We start from the raw sequence: 19,363 nt of genomic DNA, 5'->3' as shown, positions 1-19,363 counted from the left end.
GCACCTCCGGCCGCACGTGTTTCCGTGGCCGACCTTTAGCCACCCGCAAAAATCCTTTCCGCACCTCATCCTTCGAACGCTCGGTATACCACAGGGCAGACGGATGTCTAATTGCAAGTCCTTGGGGGTTCAAACTGCATTATTGGAAAAACATAGCCATGATACTACATAACAGCTCCATTTATTAGGGTGCCAGCCACAAAGTCCTTAAAAACGTATGTCATGAAGTACCAAGCTCAATTATCCAAGATGGCGGCTCGACTCAAACACGGAATTAGACCTAGAGTGCTTGGCTGGAAACTTTCAGTAACAACCGAGGGAAAAGAGGAGGACGCCTTCGTAGATGGAGTTTTAAAAAGTTCGACCGCCTCTCTGAAACTGTATTTCGGAAACAGGAGGCTTCTGTGGCAAACAAGTGCTGCCATAAAGTCGTAGACCTGTGGCCGGTGATCGAGCGTTCGATAAAAAGAACACACGACGGTATTCATCGCCCTATTATCGCTGCTTTAGCAGAGAAATCCCGAGAAGTCCGAGGTCATGAAAACAAGCACGACCAAACTGGGGGATTGGGAGCAATCCAAGCACCACGTGAGTAAAACTCAGGTTTAAACGCCACGCCAGCGGCTTTGAATTTACGGCCGAAAAACGGTTATTCCGCGCTCCGTAGGTTTTGCGTAGATTTATCCATGCGCTTTTTCGCCCCGACCTTATGTACGCGGAACGGCCCCGGCCTACATTAGCAATTGCCAATTATTTATGTACGTGAAACGGCCCCGGCCTACATTAGCAATTGCCAATTATTTATGTACGTGAAACGACCCCGGCCTACATTAGCAATTGCCAATTATTTATGTACGTGAAACGGCCCCGGCCTACATTAGCAATTGCCGATTATTTATGTACGTGAAGCATTATCTGCCTAATACATAGAAAAGAGACGGGGCTGGGGGGCTCGGAGGGGGGACTCGCGCCTCCCAAGCCTAAGACGGGGCTGGGAGGCCCGGAGGGGCGATCCGCGCCTCCCACTAGTTTCTATGAAACCCCCCGGTCCCCCCCCCCCCCCGACTTTATAATGACTATAATGCCAGACACATTACTGATATGCTGATTAATGATGCAGGAACTTGCGACACCTCTCCCTTAGGAATGGAAAGTGGCGCTATTGCAAACAATAAAATAACAGATAAAGCAGGAGTGATGGTGGGAGACCAAGCGAGGCTTGGTTACACAGTCGGTGACTCGTGGTGTAAGAGCAGCAGCGATGACTTCCTGCAGATCGACCTCGGTACTCCCCACATCGTATGTGGCGTGGCCACTCAGGGGAATCATCCCCAGGACCAATGGGTTATCAGTTTCAAGTTCACGTATTCAACAGATGGAACAACATATAGCTTTTATGAAGATCTTGCTGGAAATCAGGTAATGTATCACAATACTTGAGTTGAGTGTATCACAATACTTGAGTTGAGTTAAGTATTGGTCTGGCGAGCGTCCGCTAATGAACAGGAATAGGTGTGCTAGCAAGTGACCAGTGTGATTTTGGTTCCTTATTCGTCCTTTTCCTTGTTTGTTAATTTCCTTTTTCAAATCCTTTTTTTCGATTTGAAACAGTATTAGGCATTACAGCTCACCTAGAACAAATCCAGGAGTATTTTCGTGAAAAATAATTTGGTTCTTTTCACGTGCTCAACCGCTAAACGGAGTTGTGAACATGAGACTCTGTCTGTTATAAAAGATCAAATAACGCAATGCGTGCAATCACTTCCACAAATGATTCAGGGAAAAGAGAGAAAATCTACCTTCTAACGCTGTGTTTTAATGTCCCAGGTGTTATTTGCCAACCATAATCGGGATGGAGTCGTCCATCAGGTCTTGTACAAAGAGCTGGTCGCCCGATATGTGCGTATTCATCCGACAACATTACAAGGCAAAGCGTGCATGAGAGGAGAGCTGTACGGAGTCAAGACCATTACAGGTAAGCACACTCGTACCCAGTTTCTCAGATGGGACCGAGTATTTAATAAATGGTAGGGAGGGGAAGGGGGCAGAGAGGTACCTATGAATATTTGGATCAGGCCTTCCAGGAGTATCGTAGGCCTTTTTCAGCTCGCCAGTGTTGCTAATATGGTCTGTTGTATTTTGGTAATATCTATTTGCCTTTTAAATGATTCCCCTGCATTTTCGCCCCGTCGGTTTTTTGAACGAAAACAATCACAGTTATTGGCCCATATAAGCCAATATAAACGATGGTCACTAAACGTATTCAGCATTTGTAATAGAAGACTCTAATAAGTGATTTTTAAGACTTTTTTCTACCCTACCAAATAGTCGGCTCCTGAATGGTCCAATGATTTATACATATATGGCAATACTTACTCAAACGAGTTATACAATGTAAAACGGAGGGAGTTCTGTGAAAAACGTAATTTCCAATTATAATGTCAATTAGTTACCATTATACTAATAATTCTATTTTATTTCGTATATATTACTTTACGCTTTTTATATATGAGAAGTGTGTAGCACCCCATTATGTTTGCGTAAAGCATAGGTAGCTACACCAATTAAATAAACATTACTTTCCCTCGTGGCAATTGTTTATACAGCATTAGACACACACCAGCTTTAAACTGACATATCGCTTTTTTATCGTAGAAAATATCGCATTGAGCAAGCCAACAATCCAGTCAAGCACGGCATGGGGTGGCGTCCCATCACGTGCTGTGGATGGCAACCGTAGCTCTGCTTATGGTGGGGGATCATGTACACATACAAATGATGAAGCCGCGCCCTGGTGGCAAGTGGACCTCGGGTCAACCAAGTCCATCGCTGAAGTACTCATAGTCGCCAGAGGTGACTGGGGAGTTCAACGCCTTTGGAGCAACACTTTCGAGCTTCTTATTGGTGCGTTCCACTAAGCATTATTAAAATGCTCTGAGTATTACCTTACCTAAACGGACAATGCCAACTAGATTACTTGCCCCCAAAATACACTGAAATCAGGCACGACCTTGATATGCATGTGCGCTCCTTGAGGTACAGCGGCAACCGCTCCATCCCAATTCTCCACGCACATCTTAGGATTGAAAATCTGCAAAACTAGCTACCGCCATGGGTTCTAGTATGCAAGTATGTTGGTAAGGGTAATGCCCTTATCTCTCTAGAGATATTACCAAGCCTGTGAAATGACTGCAAACGTTGTTTACCCCTTTCATTGACACACTAATATAGGCACTTTCTACTATCAGGTGATCAGTCAAATGGGTCGAATCCAAAGTGTGGCGACAGGCATGCCGTCTTACCTTATGACATGATATCCATCGAGTGTAACCCGAGGATGAGCGGGAGATATATCAGGATCGTGTTAATAACGGCATTTGACCCACTGACACTTTGCGAGGTGGAGGTTTATACTGATAACTCAAGTGAGTATCGAAGCATTTTATGTGTTGAGGCTCATCTGGAGTGTAATATTCTTACATCTTACTATAATATCTTATTAGACCTATACGGAACCCGAAACGATTCACAAAATTTGCCCAACTGATCCCAGAACTCGAAACGATCCCCGAAATTAATCCTTCAGAACCTCCTAGGGATCGTTTTCGGGTCCCGGGATCAGTTGGGGAATTTTTGGGGAACGATTGGGATCCTAGAATCATTTCTAGTCCCGTGTAGATAAGACCCGCTATTCTCTTAGACGTCATTTTGGTTAACACTTTTAATATTTTTAACGGACGTTTTTGACCGGACTTTCATTATATCTCTTTTATTTTACGCGCTTTGATTTTTGCGTTTGTTTGATATTTTATCAAACAGTTTTATTTTCGCGTTGTTTTCAGCCATGGAAACTCGAAATAAACTTAACGCAGAAATTTTCTGGAATTATGGGAAAAATACACAAAAGGGGTTACTTGCATCCTTAGCTCGCATCAAAGCAGTGTTCTAATACTGAGCTAATAAGAACGATTCCATAATTATCATCTCCCATCCATTGATATGTTTGATTGTCTGCATTTCTAAAGTGTGCGGAGGACAGGCCATTGGCATATCTGACAGTCACGTGATCTCCGACGCTAAGCTGACCGCGAGCTCCAGTCAGCCGGGATTTCCCGCGAGTAGTGGTAGACTGCTGGGTGCGAGCGCGTGGAAGCCTGTGTCTTTGAGTACTGACGGAAACCCTTGGATTATGGTGAACCTCGGCGCGAAGTATCACGTGTGTGCTGTGGGGACTCAAGGGAGTCCAGTTGATGGCTACAGAAGCACAGTGTACATGATAGATTACTCACTGGACGGGAGGAGCTGGACAATCGAAAACAGTGACAATGTAATGATTGTAATATGTCAATAGATGATAACCAGTATCTGCATTTTGTCCTTTTAAACATTTTCTATATCATTTGCTGCCACGTGTATTTGCAGACAGGCAACAGGGATCAAAACACCATTATAAAGAACCCCCAGTCAATCTCTGCGATGTTTATTCGAGTTAGGCCTCGATGGCGGTCAGGTCCACCATTGTTCGCCCTAAGGATGGAGGTGTATGGCGTCAGAGTAGGTGGGTTAATTACAGTGGAACCTCTTTATAATGGACACTCTCGGGACCGTGAAAAGTGTCCGTTATAAAGAGGTGTCCGCTTAATGAAAGGTCGACTTTTTTTCGATCAAATTCGAATTTAAACACATTTTATTTTGACCATAACCACCTTAGAATGAAAAAATTGCTACACGTTTTGCGCGTATTACTTCCCGATGCGCGATGGTCATTTCTTGTACAAGGCTACAGTTATTTGGCGCATATAAACTGAAACAAAACAATGAGGAAGTACACAGTGAAGAAGTCAGTAAACTGCGATGGTGCAAACCCTATGAAATGTATATCGTTATGTCGTTTGGGGTTTCCATGGCATTATTATAAGAAAGTCTCGTAATAAGGAGTAAGCATTGTGTCCGCTGAATAGAGGTAAAAAAAATACAGAGATTAAAGATGTTAAAGACGTCAGATGTTAAAGACGGGACCGTTAATATGTCCGCGTCCTCTTAATGGAGGTACGATTAACTGAATTAAGGTGTCCGCTAAATAGGTTTATGCTCAGTAGAGGTTCCACTATACCATCATTGACAACATTTCGCGGATTTGGTGACTTTAAATATCACGAACTATAAACCACAGATCACTGTTATAGAATCACTCGGCATTCGTGAGAGTTCTTGAGATCTATTTACTTCAATGACGTGTTATCGAGTATTCTTGAACTCTATTGTTTCTTTTATTTGCTCTCTTTTCGGAGGTGCGACTAAACGAGGTCAAATGACAAAAGACAGGGTCCGTCTTATAGCGCCAGTTCGTGTTTAATCGTCATAGAATTATCCGGCAGCGTTGCCGAAACGTGGAATAAGTAACCTTTAGTGGTTATAAACACTTTTACATATTCAGTGATTAAAACAATCATTGCCACGTAAGACCCACGATGAAAGAGGTTCAAGCGTTTGACCGCAACGTACTGCTGGGTAAAACAAAGGTATTTTTTATTGTGAGAGAATCTTTGCATGTACCAAATAATCTTCAATCCAAATTTTCCCAGCATCGAGCAGAAAACATTAATTTTCATTAATTAATTTTGATTAAAAGACACATGCTGCTTTTAATTGAAATTTATTGCTTGCAAAAACTATCTGGCGGTCAAACCTTTTTGACCTTTGTTTTTTTTACGCTTCAGCAGGAATCTAGAACGACTATCTAAATGTATATCAGTGTATTTAATGAACACTTCCTAACTTCTTTTAAAAAGCACTTGTTAGCACATGTTTCAGCACATTTGCCAGCGTAGGTTTAATTTATGTACTACGAATGTATACTAAACCAAAATTTTGTTTACACTTAGCATGTAAAGCTCCATTTGGATTAGAAAACAACAAGATACCCGATGGTCAGATATCCTCCAATTCATCCGAGGCCAGCCACCCTGCCAGTCAAGGCCGCTTGTACGGAGCCTCGTCCTGGTGCGGCGTGACGTCATCATCCGGGTACCTGCAAGTCGACTTGGGTTCAAGAAAGACGTTCACGGGGATAGCGACACAGGGTGACCACACTAGAGATAACTGGGTGACGAAATACAAGGTCCTTCACAGCCATGATAACAAGCTATGGATGGAGACTCAATCTGCGGTTAGTTACGTAGCTAAGTGTTTCCGTTTAATTTGGGATCTGTTAGGAGAGGTGTCGGAACAAGATATGTGCCCGTGGTTGAAACAGTTCTAACTGGATTAACAATTCAACACCTATACTATGGTAGGTCTTTGAAGTATCTTATTATCGAATAGTTAGGTGTCAGGAACCACTGTGCAAGTAGTTTTTCAATAGCGAGGATTGAAATGGGCCGATCGAGGGTCAACTATTTCAAATAACTTGTAATTAATCAGTCTTTCATTCAACAATTATAGTATTAGAAAAAGAATTGGAACCTATTAGCGCTACTCCACTGCATTCTGGATAAATGCCATTTTTGTGATAAAAACGTAGGAAAAAACCACCGGACAGCTAATCGTTAGCTAATCATCAATAAACTTTGTACATATACTAGCTGTAACATGCCACTGTAACTCATTTAAAACCTGAAGAAGGCAGGTATTGGCATGCCGAAATATCGTTCTAAAAAACATAAATCTACGTTGTTGCCGACTTTTTGTTTAAAAGGTTTTATTTTTGTGATGATACAATGTAACGGCCTTTTGGCCAATTCACAGGAGTTTGATGGTAATAGTGACCGAGATAATGTGAAGGTGAACTGGTTTACAAGACCTGTTGGCGCACGTTACATTCGCGTCCTTTCGACTGCCAGCAACGGAGCTACCTGTATGCGGATGGAGCTATATGGATGCAACAGATGTAAGTTAAGGAATACAAAATGCTGAAACTGGGGGTGCGAGACGATTTCATCTTCTATACTGTCTTGGTTTTTAATCTATTCCCTCCTGAATTTTTTTGTTCCTCTAACGGCCTACAGATGGATGTAAACCGTGTTATGTATGAGGGATTTAGGTATTCTTGTTTCCTTAGACGTCGCAGTTAAAGTTGCACCAATGAGTGACGTCATTCTACCTGCGTCATCCAGTGGTCACGTGGATTTACAATGCCTAGCACGTGGATATGGCATGGAAATCACGTTCCGATGGACGTTGACTGAATCTGACGTTACTCATCTCTCCGGTGGGGTCAGAAGAAACAACACTCACGCCATGTCTTCATTTCGATACAACTTCACAAGCGCAGAAGCTGTATTTGACGCATCTATCTGCACTCTCCCATCTTCTGGTAGAGACGTGTCTTGTAAAAGTCGATTTCCGTACAGATGCATCGCCTGGTATCCCACGCTTCCTGGGGGTGTTGTTGACTATAAGGAGGCCTTTGTCACTACCACCTTAAGTAAGTACCTTATAAAGATAAGCTAGTTTATTTTTAACGAAGCGAATGCCTATAGAATAAATGATAATGAGATGTCAAGCATGAACCACTTCCATTTAATCAATACCACAAATAAGCATCGCGAGGAAAGGGGGTCATCAGATCATCAGTTTCTTTTCACTAGTTGGTGAATATGGTGAATTTGAAATTTGAAAATAAAGCTCCGAAGCACCACTTCTTTACACCAAAGTTCTAGAAATTCCAGATTTTAATTGTCTTAATTGAAGTTTTGAATGTTTCTCAGAGTTGCCTGGGAAACCATTTGCCGTCAATTCAACCAAAGTCACATCTCGATCAATATCTTTAACATGGAGTTCCCCTGTGAAGGAAGATGGTGAGCTGATGACGACATCGTACAAGATAGAGCTGGTCGCTAACGGAACGATATACACAAGTTCTAGCAATCAGTTGGCAGTGAGGGGTCTCAAGCCATACACGGGCTACAGGTTCAGAGTAAAAGCCGTCAGTTCAAGAGCAGAAGGACCATGGAGCGAGGATGCGCATATTGTTACGGAGCAGGAAGGTGTGGAAACGCTTTTGTTAGGTTTGCTTTAATAGAAGATATCTACAAAAAATGAGTGGCGATATTAACGGAAATCAAGCTCCGTACTATTAGCTCTGATGCTAACAGTGTCTGCTCGCGCTACTGTGGTCGCGTAGAAAATTAGCGCATCGGGATGCAATGCGATATTTAACTTACGTTAACTACACGTAGCCTATCAGCGTTTTAAAGATATAACTCATGCGTCTATCCCAACCATGTTAGGCTAAAAGAATTATTAATGCCCGATGTAGCTCGCATTGCACTGTTTTGTTGCTATCTCTTACTCATAGCAAATAATCTAAATACATACATAGACGTGTGTAAGTAAAACGCACGAACATTTTCTACGCTAAATAGTTTTGATGTGCTCTTTGACAATTTAATACGTTTAATCTAATGGGCTTCTTTCGAAATGCACAGCTCCAAGCTCATCCCCAGAAGGCCTAACGGTCGGCCAGAGCGATGGTAAAACACACACTATTACCTGGAGTCCAATCCCACCCAACCAAAGTAATGGCATCATCGTAGTCTATGAAATCACGTGGGTTAAAGTAGCCAATAGAACGCGAAGTCGTCGTTCCCTTGATGCTGTGTCATCAGCAAACACGTCATCTACGTCATACAGCCTGATGGACCTGCTGCCGTGCTCAGTTTACAACATCAGCGTCCGTAGCTACACTATAGCGGGCCCTGGACCCTTCACACGGCCATTGAGTCTAAATACACCCGGTAAGGGAATTTGAAAATCATCAAATAGAAAAACAAAATTCAAACCCTTGAGTGTTTTTATTGTATAAAAAATGGTAGGCTTGTAAAATAAATTTTATTCTTTTTTCTGCTTGTCTACATTTTTATTCTAAAGCATTTGGTAGCCATTTTGTATCGTTTTGTTTTAGGTCGGGCAGCTGTAAAAGATGTCACGGCGGTCCAAGAAGATGATAAGGTTAATCTAAGCTGGAAGAAACCGGATCTCGATGACATTTTAAGCTACAAGGTAAAAGATATTGTATTTATTTATGACTCACTATATTAGTTGTCGATAAAACAGATGTTATTGTAAATCACAGTCAAGTTTTTACGATAGATTTTCTACTCGGGTTCCAAGTCTTATGAGCGCTCTTTCAAGCACCAAGAGACCGAAGAGCAAGTGAGCAGAACTGCTACCACCAGAGAGATCTCGGGGCTCGTGCCGGGCACACGCTACGAGTTCAAAATAAGAGCACTGACTTTGTGTGGCGACGGAGAGTTCAGCAACACAGCAATTGTAGATACGGAAATAAAAAGTGAGTTTTGACTGTTTTGGGAAAACGGAGCTTTCAGAGCAATAAAAGGTGGGACAACATAAGGAGGCAACCATAATTAAATGATTTTCCTTTAACTTTTAAGATCCTAAATCCCCAAAGGTATTACAGGAATTCAAAATATATGGGGCTTCGTCAGGAAAAGCAAACATCACCTTGTGGCCGGCAGAGCAGACCAATGGACCTATCAGGTACGTCTATACATCATTAGGTTTTAGGTTGCTATGCTTTGACAAACCAAGAACAGGAGCACATGAGCACTAAACAACACGTTAATGCTGAAGCGCAACATTGTGTGTTCAGTTTCTATCAGGTTATTGTGTCGGATAGGACGAATGGGAAACCTGTTGCAAGTTTCTCTGAACTGGATAAGAATCAGGAAGAGTCTCCCGACCTGTACATTTCTGCTCAGATTGATTTCGCAGCAGTTGGTGCATCAGGTTTTGCGTTAACTCTTGGTGACGGAAAGCTCTATGGTGGCCTTCCTAACAATCAGCTGAAAGAGGGAAAGACTTACGAAGTCTTCCAAAGAGCAGTGACAAAAACAGACAAGGTACAGCTAGGGTATAGTGCTAATAATAAAAGCTATTTTTAGATAGATTTTTTGTCTAAGAATTAGACTCTGAAGAGGGTCAATTTACTTTACTTGTTTAGATTATTCACTTTTCCTACATTTCGCTAATCCAATATGAAATCTTATAACAGAAACTGTACAATGGTGAAAAGGCCTTGATTGCTACCGTTACTACCAAAGGTAATGGGTTATCCATTTACTTGTCCAAAACCCTCAATGGCATTTTAACACCTTGTTTGGTATCTTGTAGTTTCTGCAAAATCGCAAGCAAACAAGACGAGTGGGGTAGGAGGTGAAGTCGCTGCATATGTGCTGGTTCCTCTCTTTATCGTTATTCTTATCATCGTGGCTGTCATCTTTTTTATTAAAAGGTAAGTACCACCGCGGGCATCATGAGATCATCAATATCTTCTCATTAAGAATAAACATCATCATCATTGCAATCATTATCGTTGTCGAGGACGTTGTCCCTGTGATCACATTTACCAACATCATGTGATCTGAGAAAAGTTGCAGCATGCCAAAAAACTAATAAATAAACTTTCCATTAGCAGAAAAACTCTTAACAGTAACAATAACAGCACATGCAAATCGCGGGATCAGCTTGATATTGGTCTATCGGACTTGACGATAGATGGTCATGTGAACATCTTCCACAACCAAGGAACAGGTTTGATATATGTTTTAGTATGGGAACTGCTGTTGTCTTTGATGGATTTGTCCACATTAAGTGGACCTACACAATAAGTGTTGTCCAAATAATAGAGGCGTCAGCCAACCGAAAGTCATTCGTCATGAATAAGTTTATAACCCATCGTTCAGTTCATCATATACGAATCAGCCCATTGTCAATAAATCATTCATCACAAATAGCCTACCCGCCCATTAGCCATTCTAGTTGTTTGTTTTACAAATGGTTGTCTTTAATCCAATAAGTCGAGTTTGCAAGCACATATGAGTACGTACTTTAGTCGAGACACGGCATCTTTTGTTTTACTCACTAGATGTGAACAGTCAATCCAAAAGTACCTTTCAGGCTGATTGCATTATCTACAGTGAGCCAGTCGACGACAGCGCGCCGGGACTGATTCCTGTGGTGCAGTTTCCTGAGTACATGGAGCGAGTCAGTCGGATAAGCTACACGTGTCTCAATGTTCAGTTTAACGTAAGGACACCACAAAAAAGAATAACATTTCCATCAACGATACTAAAATATTTTATAATTAAATATTTGAATAAGTATTTCAAATTATTTTTTTCCTCAGAAAATCACGAATGCTGGGCGGTCGTTCACATCACATGTAGCAAAACTGTCGCATAACAGAGCTAAAAATCGCTATGGGAACATTCAGGCCTGTAAGCGTTGATTATTTAGTTATATACTGATTAGGGCATCTTGATGTCGGTGTTGCATTAACTCATATACTTCCGTAATCAGATGACCACTCCAGGGTCATGCTTCGTGGAGCAGGTAGTGGCTGTGATTATATCAACGCAACTTACATCAAGGTATGTAAGTATAAATACGACAGCGAATAAGCAACCGTATATCAGTGGAACGGCATGTAATTTCGTATTATACACCTATTTCAGAAGAGGTTGCACTCGAGAATCCAACCTTATTTGAAATAGGTGTACATATGTTAAGGGTACGGACCTGATTGTCAAGCTCGTTCGTTTTTTTTTTTTTCAGGGCTTTGATGGAACTCCCAAAACGTACATAGCTGCACAGGGTAAGGCCGTTAATCCTCGCATTCTCTAGTAATTGGCAAAATCTGCTTTTTTATACTTACCATTTTCCAGGTCCTCTGGAGTCTTCATGTAACGACTTCTGGCAGATGGTGTGGCAAGAGAGGTGTCCAGTCATCGTCATGCTCACGGGGCTGATCGAGGGGAATGAGGTAAGATAGGGAAATTGGAGACAGAACGCGAGAATATATTGTAACGCTGGACACTCCATTACTCAGTTAAAGTGTCATCAGTATTGGCCGAGTACAGATGAACCAGCCGCTTATGGGGTACTTACTGTCTCACTTAAGAAGAAGGAAGAGTTTTCTGATTACACTGTCCGGAGTTTGTTACTATCAAAGGTAAGCTGGTGATAATAAAGAGAGAGATAAAATATTCGTTTGCAAAAGCGTAATGAATTAAGATAAAAACGAAATAACTGCAGTAATGATTTCTGAAAAGTGAAATGGAGAACTGTGGCTTGACCTGAAAGCACGATATTTTACAGGTATCAAAAACCAAACAGTTACGACGTAGCATCCAGCGGACGTTTAAAATTAAAGGGTTCAACGTAACCTGTCCAAGAAATACATTGCAGTTTGCCTTGTTATTCAAAGTGTTAAAAAGGTATATCAATGATCAATGCACGGTCTGGGTTGAAGTTTACGGCTCTGAGTTGCGTAACAATGTCGTGTGTGTTATTTTAAATTTTTATATTGAAAACTCTGCAACTTCCTTATTGTGGCATATAATTATAGCAAGGGACGTTGAAAGAGGTACGGCTCATTCACCAGTATCAGTTCAAGAGCTGGCCGCACAGAGGGGTTCCCCAACAAACAGCTGCTTTATTGAGATTCAGGAAGAACATCATCAACCGGTCTCCGCATGTTCCAGAGTCCAGGCCCTGGATCATACACTGCAGGTCAGCAAGTTCCTCATTTTTTTACGTGGTGGCGGTTGTTGTTAGTGATAATTGTGTTGCGTGCTGTCCATATCATCTACTTGTAACTTTAACTTGTAACTTGTAAAAGCTATAGTGCCATTCAATGTCATGGTCAGTTCTTTGTTAATGTGTTTTTGCTGTTGCTGCTGACTCCAGACAAAGCAGTGCTACATCTAATATTCAACTCAATTTGCTGCAGTGCCGGAGTTGGCAGAACCGGCATATTTCTTGTGATCGACGCGATGCTTCGTCAGGCGAAGGAAAAGAAGGTTGTGGACATCTACAACTACGTGTATGCAATCGAAGGAGACATACCGTATATAATTCAAACAAAGGTTATACTATACACTAGGGAATAAGATTAGCGATATAGTAATCGACCACTCGTGACAATATCTCATTCTTTTATATGCATGTTAAATTGGGACCTCCCCTACCCATAAAAGCCTGATGGATTCAAGGGGACTTCTTGCCACCCACGATTTTTCAATTGTATGTAATATTATGCAAATATATGTGGCAAACAAATAAAATGAAATAAAATTTACGTATTTTAAGTATACAGATATTGCGAAAAGACGACGACTAAGCTTTGCTCTCTGTTTTCACTCTTTGTCATTCTATAGGATCAGTACGTGTTTATCCATCAGACAATTCTAGAAGGCTTAATTGCCGAAAACACACGAATCAAACGACCGCATTTACATGGCCAGGAATCGTCAATTTAACCTGGAAAAGAGGGTGTCAGACTATGCGGAATATGAGGTAAGGTCCTTTAACTGGCGCTGGCCTAAAATTGTGATATTTGTTAAGATACAAAAACAATAAGAATTTTTCGGAGAAAGCACAGCCTTGTCCCTTGCGGTCATTTCCTTTAATTAGTTTTTGAAAACATTACGGGCGGGAAGCTCCAAGTGCTCCCAGTACCCCACCTCTGCTATTTGCCCTGAAATACACTTGTAGCTATTTGTGTTCACTCCTTATGCAATAAAAAGTTGCGTTAATGGGCTACCCTACGCCAATTTTTAGCGAGGTCCTTTGTTTTAGACTCGCCCATTACCCCAAAGGCTGCTGGATGTCTCATCCATTCGTCTCCACAGGAGCAGTACAAGATCTGCTGTGACGTCACCTTCGATTGTCTGGATTCTACCAACATTATTGAATCGTTGTTTGGAACCTTATAAATTAAAACCTCGTTCTGTTTTACATCAGTAAGCAAACAGGCTGCTCAAAACGATAATGCTATTGTCTGGTGGTTATTTTTGAATTATAAAATTGAATATCTTTGAAAGTTATTTTGCATGTTGCTATAATTCTGCATATAAGTATATATACCGAATTAACTCGAATAAGTTATTAAATTTTTCGACTCTCAGACGGGGCGCTTATAATTCGGGGGAGGCACTTATTCGAGGGTGGTTCTTATTTGAACAGCAAATTTGGCACGAAAAGGCCAAAGGTGTTTTTATTCATTGAAATATTATAATTTTTAGCCCACTACAACAGTTTCTTTTCTATAACATTATTACAACTTGAAGTAGCTTTTTTCAATAAACTTTCATCTATTAAATATTTGTCTCTTTCTTGTCCAGATTCTATGTTCTTTGAAATGGCCATATTACAGATTTAAACAATTTGATCATCATATACTGTGTCATATATATGCTCAAAACATTCTCACGTAGTTTATTTGCATCTCTTGACATTTCCCGGTAAATTTGGTTGCAATCGGTGTGAAATTCGTGGAGAAATAAAACTATTTGAAAAATAATAATAATGTTGAGAGCAAGATTTTGAATGTATACAGAAATGCTTCAGTGATTCAACGAATTACGAAAAACAATGGCGTGTTGTTTTGAGCCCGTGTCACAAGTGGCCAGTCCAAGCACATGCTCCTGCAAAAGTCACCCTGTTCATTTCCCGTTCTCCACAAGGCTCCTCTATGTTTGCTATATTGAGACCCAAAAACAATACACAAAAAAACTGGTAATCGACTTTGCCAATTTTTTGTCTTAAATAAGACTTCATGGGGAAGATGATGAAGAAGAAGAAGAAGTAGTAGTCTTATGAAAGACGAAAATTTGGCAGAGAGTCGATTACGAGCTTTTTGTTTGTATTTATTCTTCTGGTTTACGAACACGACAATTTGGGCTTTTTGTATTTATTCGTAAGACCCAAAAAGCTGCACATGATTATTGTATAGTACTAAAGTTGTAGCAGCAATTATAAAATTTGGTTCTAAATATATACGCTTGTTTGTGGGAGTTTTCTATGGTATTTTATTTTCAAAGACATAATGAGTGACAAGCGTCGTCAAAGCTTTTCCATTGTACTATTCACTTTCGTTTTATTTGCGCATGCTCACTGAAGCAAGCTCGAGAGCAAATAAGAATCGCCCCGGGAATTGACTATCCCAGAGCCTTGTACCTTGTCGCTGGCACAAAGGTACGTGGGCTCTGGGAACGAGATTGCGATAGCGGCTGTCGGCAGAGCCTTCATCCTCGGAAACACAGGGGTATTTTCCTCTAACGTTTCACTCGTGAGAAAAATAACCCCTATAGGAAACAGTGAGAAACGAACTTGGGAAAAAGGGGGTCAAAATCGGGCCTTTTTAAGGTATTTTTTAAGGTATATCCGAGATAAAAAAAGGCTTTTCTCTTTTCTCTCTGGGTATTTTTAAGGCTCCTGAGGTATTTTTTAGGGTAGCAATTTTTGGTCATGCAGGTATTTTTTAGAGGTATATTTCGAATTTCCGAAGAGCATCCCTAACCTTGAAGAACCCCCCGGGATTTTGCTGTAGGCTATACGGATCGCATTTGCTTGATGAACAACTCTCCTCGATTACTGGATCAATGTATAAGATGGTTTTACGGACTTTATTTACTTTGCTTACACATTTCGCAAGCAAAGGATCTACGACATTCTCTCTGTAAGCCTTCGGTGCCAAGTAAAAGCTTCACCGCTTCACTGCCGAATGACTCGGAACTACCGAGTACGATCCTCGCTTTTCCCTTGACTAGAATATCGGTGTCCTTCGGGTTAGAAATATCGGCGGTACGTATCCCGATTGAGTTCAGATTGGCCACGAACTGGTCTCGGATTATCGACTTGAGAGGACAAGTTACAAGAACCATCGGGTTCCCTGCTGAACTTGTCCTTTTGCTTTCAAAATGCAAAATGTCGCACATTTTCGGCATGGCTTAAAAAATCAGACTCTTTCCAAACCATGTAGGTAGTTGAGCAAAAACATTCTGTCGTTTGTAAAACCCCTCCTTTAGGACCAAAAACTTTTCTGGCTTCAACGAAGACACTCTAGATGCGTTTTTTTTTACCGCTGAAATGATGTAGGGACCCCGGGAGGTCGACCAATCAAAGCTCATCAAAGGCCTAGATTTTTTTGCCAAGTTCATTCCCTACTGTTCCCCAGGGGTTATTTTTCTCGCGAGTGAAATGTTAGAGGAAAGTACCACTGGGTTTCCGAGGATGCAGAGCCTTTTCAAATACACGAAAACGCTAACGAACAGAGTCGCGACACGGATAAGAAAACTGATAGAAACAAACAGGAAGAAAGCTCTGCTAGCAGGATAGAAAAACCTGGAGCTATTTGCAAGAATAATAGGAGGCAAGCTGACTGTCCAGCACCTAACAGACTGTTGAATCGATTAATTCTCGTATTTCGCCCTTACTAGACCTAAAACACCAATCAAACAGTTCATGACGCATTCATTAGTCTAAGAAATAGCCGGACGGTAATGTTTCAGATCACAGAAAGAAGGAAGAAAGATTCATTGCGTGTGAACTCCCGATGCCAAAGATAATTATTGATAATTATTATAACCAAAAGAAAACTCTTCACCATTTTAAGCCCAAAGATTGATAAAAGTAATCAAATCTACCAAAACTATAAAATTGCGAGACGGACAAAGTTTGCCTTAGTGGTCCAGTTCAAGCAAAATAAGTTTAAAAATACGCGTTATGAAAGAAAAAACAATATTTGCAGGATCGCAAAAAGGACAAGCCGCTCCGTGTAGAGCATTTAAAAAAGGGAAACGTTTTATTCCAAGTTATCTTCCTCTTACGTTGTGAGCTAGTTACGCCTTGTACAACGCGAGTTTTGTGAGGAATAAACCGGTACCACCCCCCAAGCGGTGTGCTTCAAGTCTCCCTTTTTCTTCATCAACATCCCGACACTTATGCTCCACGATACCTCCATTGCTGCTTCCATTTTGTAAAAACGTATTCATATCAAACTCATATCAATTGTTTTGGTGACTTTATAACTAACTTTCTGTGAGATAAATATTCAACCAAGAGAGCATAAGAGAGATAAGATAGGGACGCTTTGGTATTACCCGTGCACCATGTCGATTCCCATCCTTATGCTATTTTTTGTAACCACCACTGCGCGTGACTTTGCTTCTTATGTTGTCCTACTCCCCCGCGGGTTGGGTGTTGTTGATTTGCCGACTTGATAGGAATGATAAGACACGCCAAAAAAGAAAACAAAAGTCTTAACATAAGGTACGGGTTGACATCATTTTTATGATATGCGCATGCTCAAAGCAGCAGGCGCGTCTGCGATATAACGCCATCGTTTTCATTTTGTTACGCATTCGACCCTCCACACTACGGATCAAAGTATACGGATTCATTTTGATTTACTTTCGACAGCGTTTTCAAAAGTATCCTGATTCGCTGGATTCAGCGCGCGTGTTAGTGTGGACGGAAGGCCTAAACGTATAAAAAAGTATACGGATCCAAACAAACCCGTGTTAGTGTGGACGGAAGGCCTAAACGTATAAAAAAGTATACGGATTCAAACGAATCCGTGTTAGTGTGGACGGCCCCTAAGATTCCTTCTTAATCCATGGGATATTCACAAAAATAAACATCAGCAGTTCTTTTAAATCTAACTTACAGATTTCGTTTAACCTAGAAAGTCAATGAACGCGATAAACTACGGAGAAGCAGCAAGTTAAAACGGAAGCAGTGTTGGAAGCACGAGGTTTTTCGCTCTTGAATTTGAAGTCTCTTCTAGTTCGCATTTTTTTCACACTTTTTCGAAATCTCAAAGTCTCAAAATACTACATTCCCTAAGTAAACCGCTTCTGTCTGTCTGTTTCCTTGATGGTAGATGGAAATGTTCGATTCTATTATTGCAAATAGTCGAAGTGTTCTCTTCGGTCGAGGTGTCGAGGTGTTCACCTCGGTTTCAAGTTAGTGAAACATAGGTAAACAACAAGATGCAAATACAAAGCGCGGGGGTGTAGGATGAGTATAAAAATGCTCACGCCCAATAGTGGGATGGTGGTTACTAAAAATAGCCAGGATGGGGGTCGCCATGCCGCGTGGGTAATACCAAAGAGTCCCTCTCTTATCTTATGCTCTCTTGATACACCTAATTCATAAATCGTTGTCAGTGCAGGTTGTGAATGAAAAAATTAAAAATGGCAGTTCATACGGCCGAAAGGAACCACCGATATCAGAATATTTCTTCAAAATGCAGAAAAGAAATATGTATAAATCGTACGATTATCCATTAATGGGCATTAATGTATGGTTCTGGCATCGCTGGGGCTTATTTATGGCCTTTGTTCTTACAAATAATTAGCACTTTTGGTCGTAACTGCCATTCGCCATTTGCGAATGGTTTGTTACGTCGCAAAATGTATATTTAACGCGAAATTTAATAACGTAAAGATATTCTATCCCATTTTGCGTTGAAAATTTATTGAATTCCGTGTTAAGCAGTTATTGTAATTTTTGTTTAAACTTATATCTTGCGTTATTTTTACTATTTGCGTTATTTTGACACATTACATTTTGCGGTGTAAGAGGGTATTTGCCATTGACTCTGTTTTGCAGTGCGTTTCAACCTTTCACTTTTGTTCAAGAGGAGTCTATTCTTCATCATATTTTATCCTATTAAACAATGCATGAACACTAGAACAAGAATCAAACTGGATCTGGGGTCTTGATTAGAGGTCCAGATTGTAACCTTACTCATCCCTTCCAACCCTTTGACTTTCTTTCTTTCATTTGATCGCATCTGGAAGACGAATTTCTCGTGAATCGTTTTTAAATTCTCTCATTTTTGTTGAGACCGTACCACCCTCACTTACCCTGCTGGGCGTGGTGAAGCACGTGCACCGCGTGAATAAGAGGCTATAGATGACATTGGTCCAGAGAGGGGTAGGGAGAGTGTTATATTTTCAGATTGCTATTGTCATGCGCAGTAGCCCCTCCGACTGCTCATGCGCAGTTAGGAGATGGCGAGCATGTGCTTTTGAGTTCGGCCATGTTTACGTTCCAGAGTTAAAGTTTAACAGTGTTACATACTGTCTCTTTTATTGGATTATTATTTTCAACCTGACTTCCCAATACACTACAATTGGCGACGAGGGAAAATGGAAGGTGTGCAAAGGACTATTGGTGCTTTGGAGCCTTTCGATGCTGATGATTTTGCAGATTATAGCGAGCGTTTGAACTCGTTCTTCGTAGCAAATAATATTGGACAGTTAGCAGCAGGAGCAACAGAAGCCGAACAACTAGCGGCTGACAAGAAAAAGGTGGCAGTTGCGATCTCACTCATCGGAAAAACAACATACAGTACGTTAAAAGACCTGTGCTTACCAGATTTACCAGCGGACAAGACATTCCATGAACTGACGACCATTTTAAGCGGTTTTTACAAACCGAAGGTCCTGGAGGTGGCCGAAACGTACAGATTCCACCACACAGCACAAATGGAAACCGGAACAGTGACTGAATATGCAAACAAACTAAAACGTCTCGCAGTACATTGTAA

General features: G+C 41.1%; 1 protein-coding gene across 6 annotated transcripts in view; it reads left to right on the top strand.

Moving 5' to 3' along the window:
• LOC5520099 overlaps nt 1-19,363 on the top strand; it is a 53,845-nt gene that overhangs the window by 17,472 nt on the left and 17,010 nt on the right. Inside the window, exons 8-35 of one of the 6 annotated variants that reach the window (XM_048725128.1) lie at nt 1,121-1,419; nt 1,828-1,975; nt 2,656-2,904; nt 3,249-3,425; nt 4,026-4,327; nt 4,423-4,558; nt 5,886-6,169; nt 6,748-6,889; nt 7,061-7,426; nt 7,710-7,988; nt 8,430-8,738; nt 8,906-9,003; nt 9,094-9,292; nt 9,396-9,501; nt 9,614-9,863; nt 10,016-10,064; nt 10,135-10,255; nt 10,436-10,554; nt 10,889-11,049; nt 11,150-11,240; nt 11,323-11,393; nt 11,578-11,617; nt 11,688-11,785; nt 11,852-11,974; nt 12,371-12,534; nt 12,755-12,890; nt 13,182-13,320; nt 13,656-14,125. In XM_048725128.1, coding sequence (XP_048581085.1) covers nt 1,121-1,419; nt 1,828-1,975; nt 2,656-2,904; nt 3,249-3,425; nt 4,026-4,327; nt 4,423-4,558; nt 5,886-6,169; nt 6,748-6,889; nt 7,061-7,426; nt 7,710-7,988; nt 8,430-8,738; nt 8,906-9,003; nt 9,094-9,292; nt 9,396-9,501; nt 9,614-9,863; nt 10,016-10,064; nt 10,135-10,255; nt 10,436-10,554; nt 10,889-11,049; nt 11,150-11,240; nt 11,323-11,393; nt 11,578-11,617; nt 11,688-11,785; nt 11,852-11,974; nt 12,371-12,534; nt 12,755-12,890; nt 13,182-13,283 — 4,619 coding nt within the window. In that variant the 3' untranslated portion in view covers nt 13,284-13,320; nt 13,656-14,125. Of the gene's footprint in view, nt 1-1,120; nt 1,420-1,827; nt 1,976-2,655; nt 2,905-3,248; nt 3,426-4,025; nt 4,328-4,422; nt 4,559-5,885; nt 6,170-6,747; nt 6,890-7,060; nt 7,427-7,709; nt 7,989-8,429; nt 8,739-8,905; nt 9,004-9,093; nt 9,293-9,395; nt 9,502-9,613; nt 9,864-10,015; nt 10,065-10,134; nt 10,256-10,435; nt 10,775-10,888; nt 11,050-11,149; nt 11,241-11,322; nt 11,394-11,577; nt 11,618-11,687; nt 11,786-11,851; nt 11,975-12,370; nt 12,535-12,754; nt 12,891-13,181; nt 13,321-13,602; nt 14,126-19,363 lie in introns of those variants that run through there. The other 5 variants (XM_048725127.1, XM_048725129.1, XM_048725130.1 and 2 more) reach the window with 5 other exon arrangements.

Source organism: Nematostella vectensis, chromosome 3 (assembly GCF_932526225.1).
Source record: "Nematostella vectensis chromosome 3, jaNemVect1.1, whole genome shotgun sequence".
Lineage (NCBI taxonomy): Eukaryota > Metazoa > Cnidaria > Anthozoa > Actiniaria > Edwardsiidae > Nematostella > Nematostella vectensis.
This window is presented reverse-complemented; position numbering and strand designations above follow the sequence as displayed.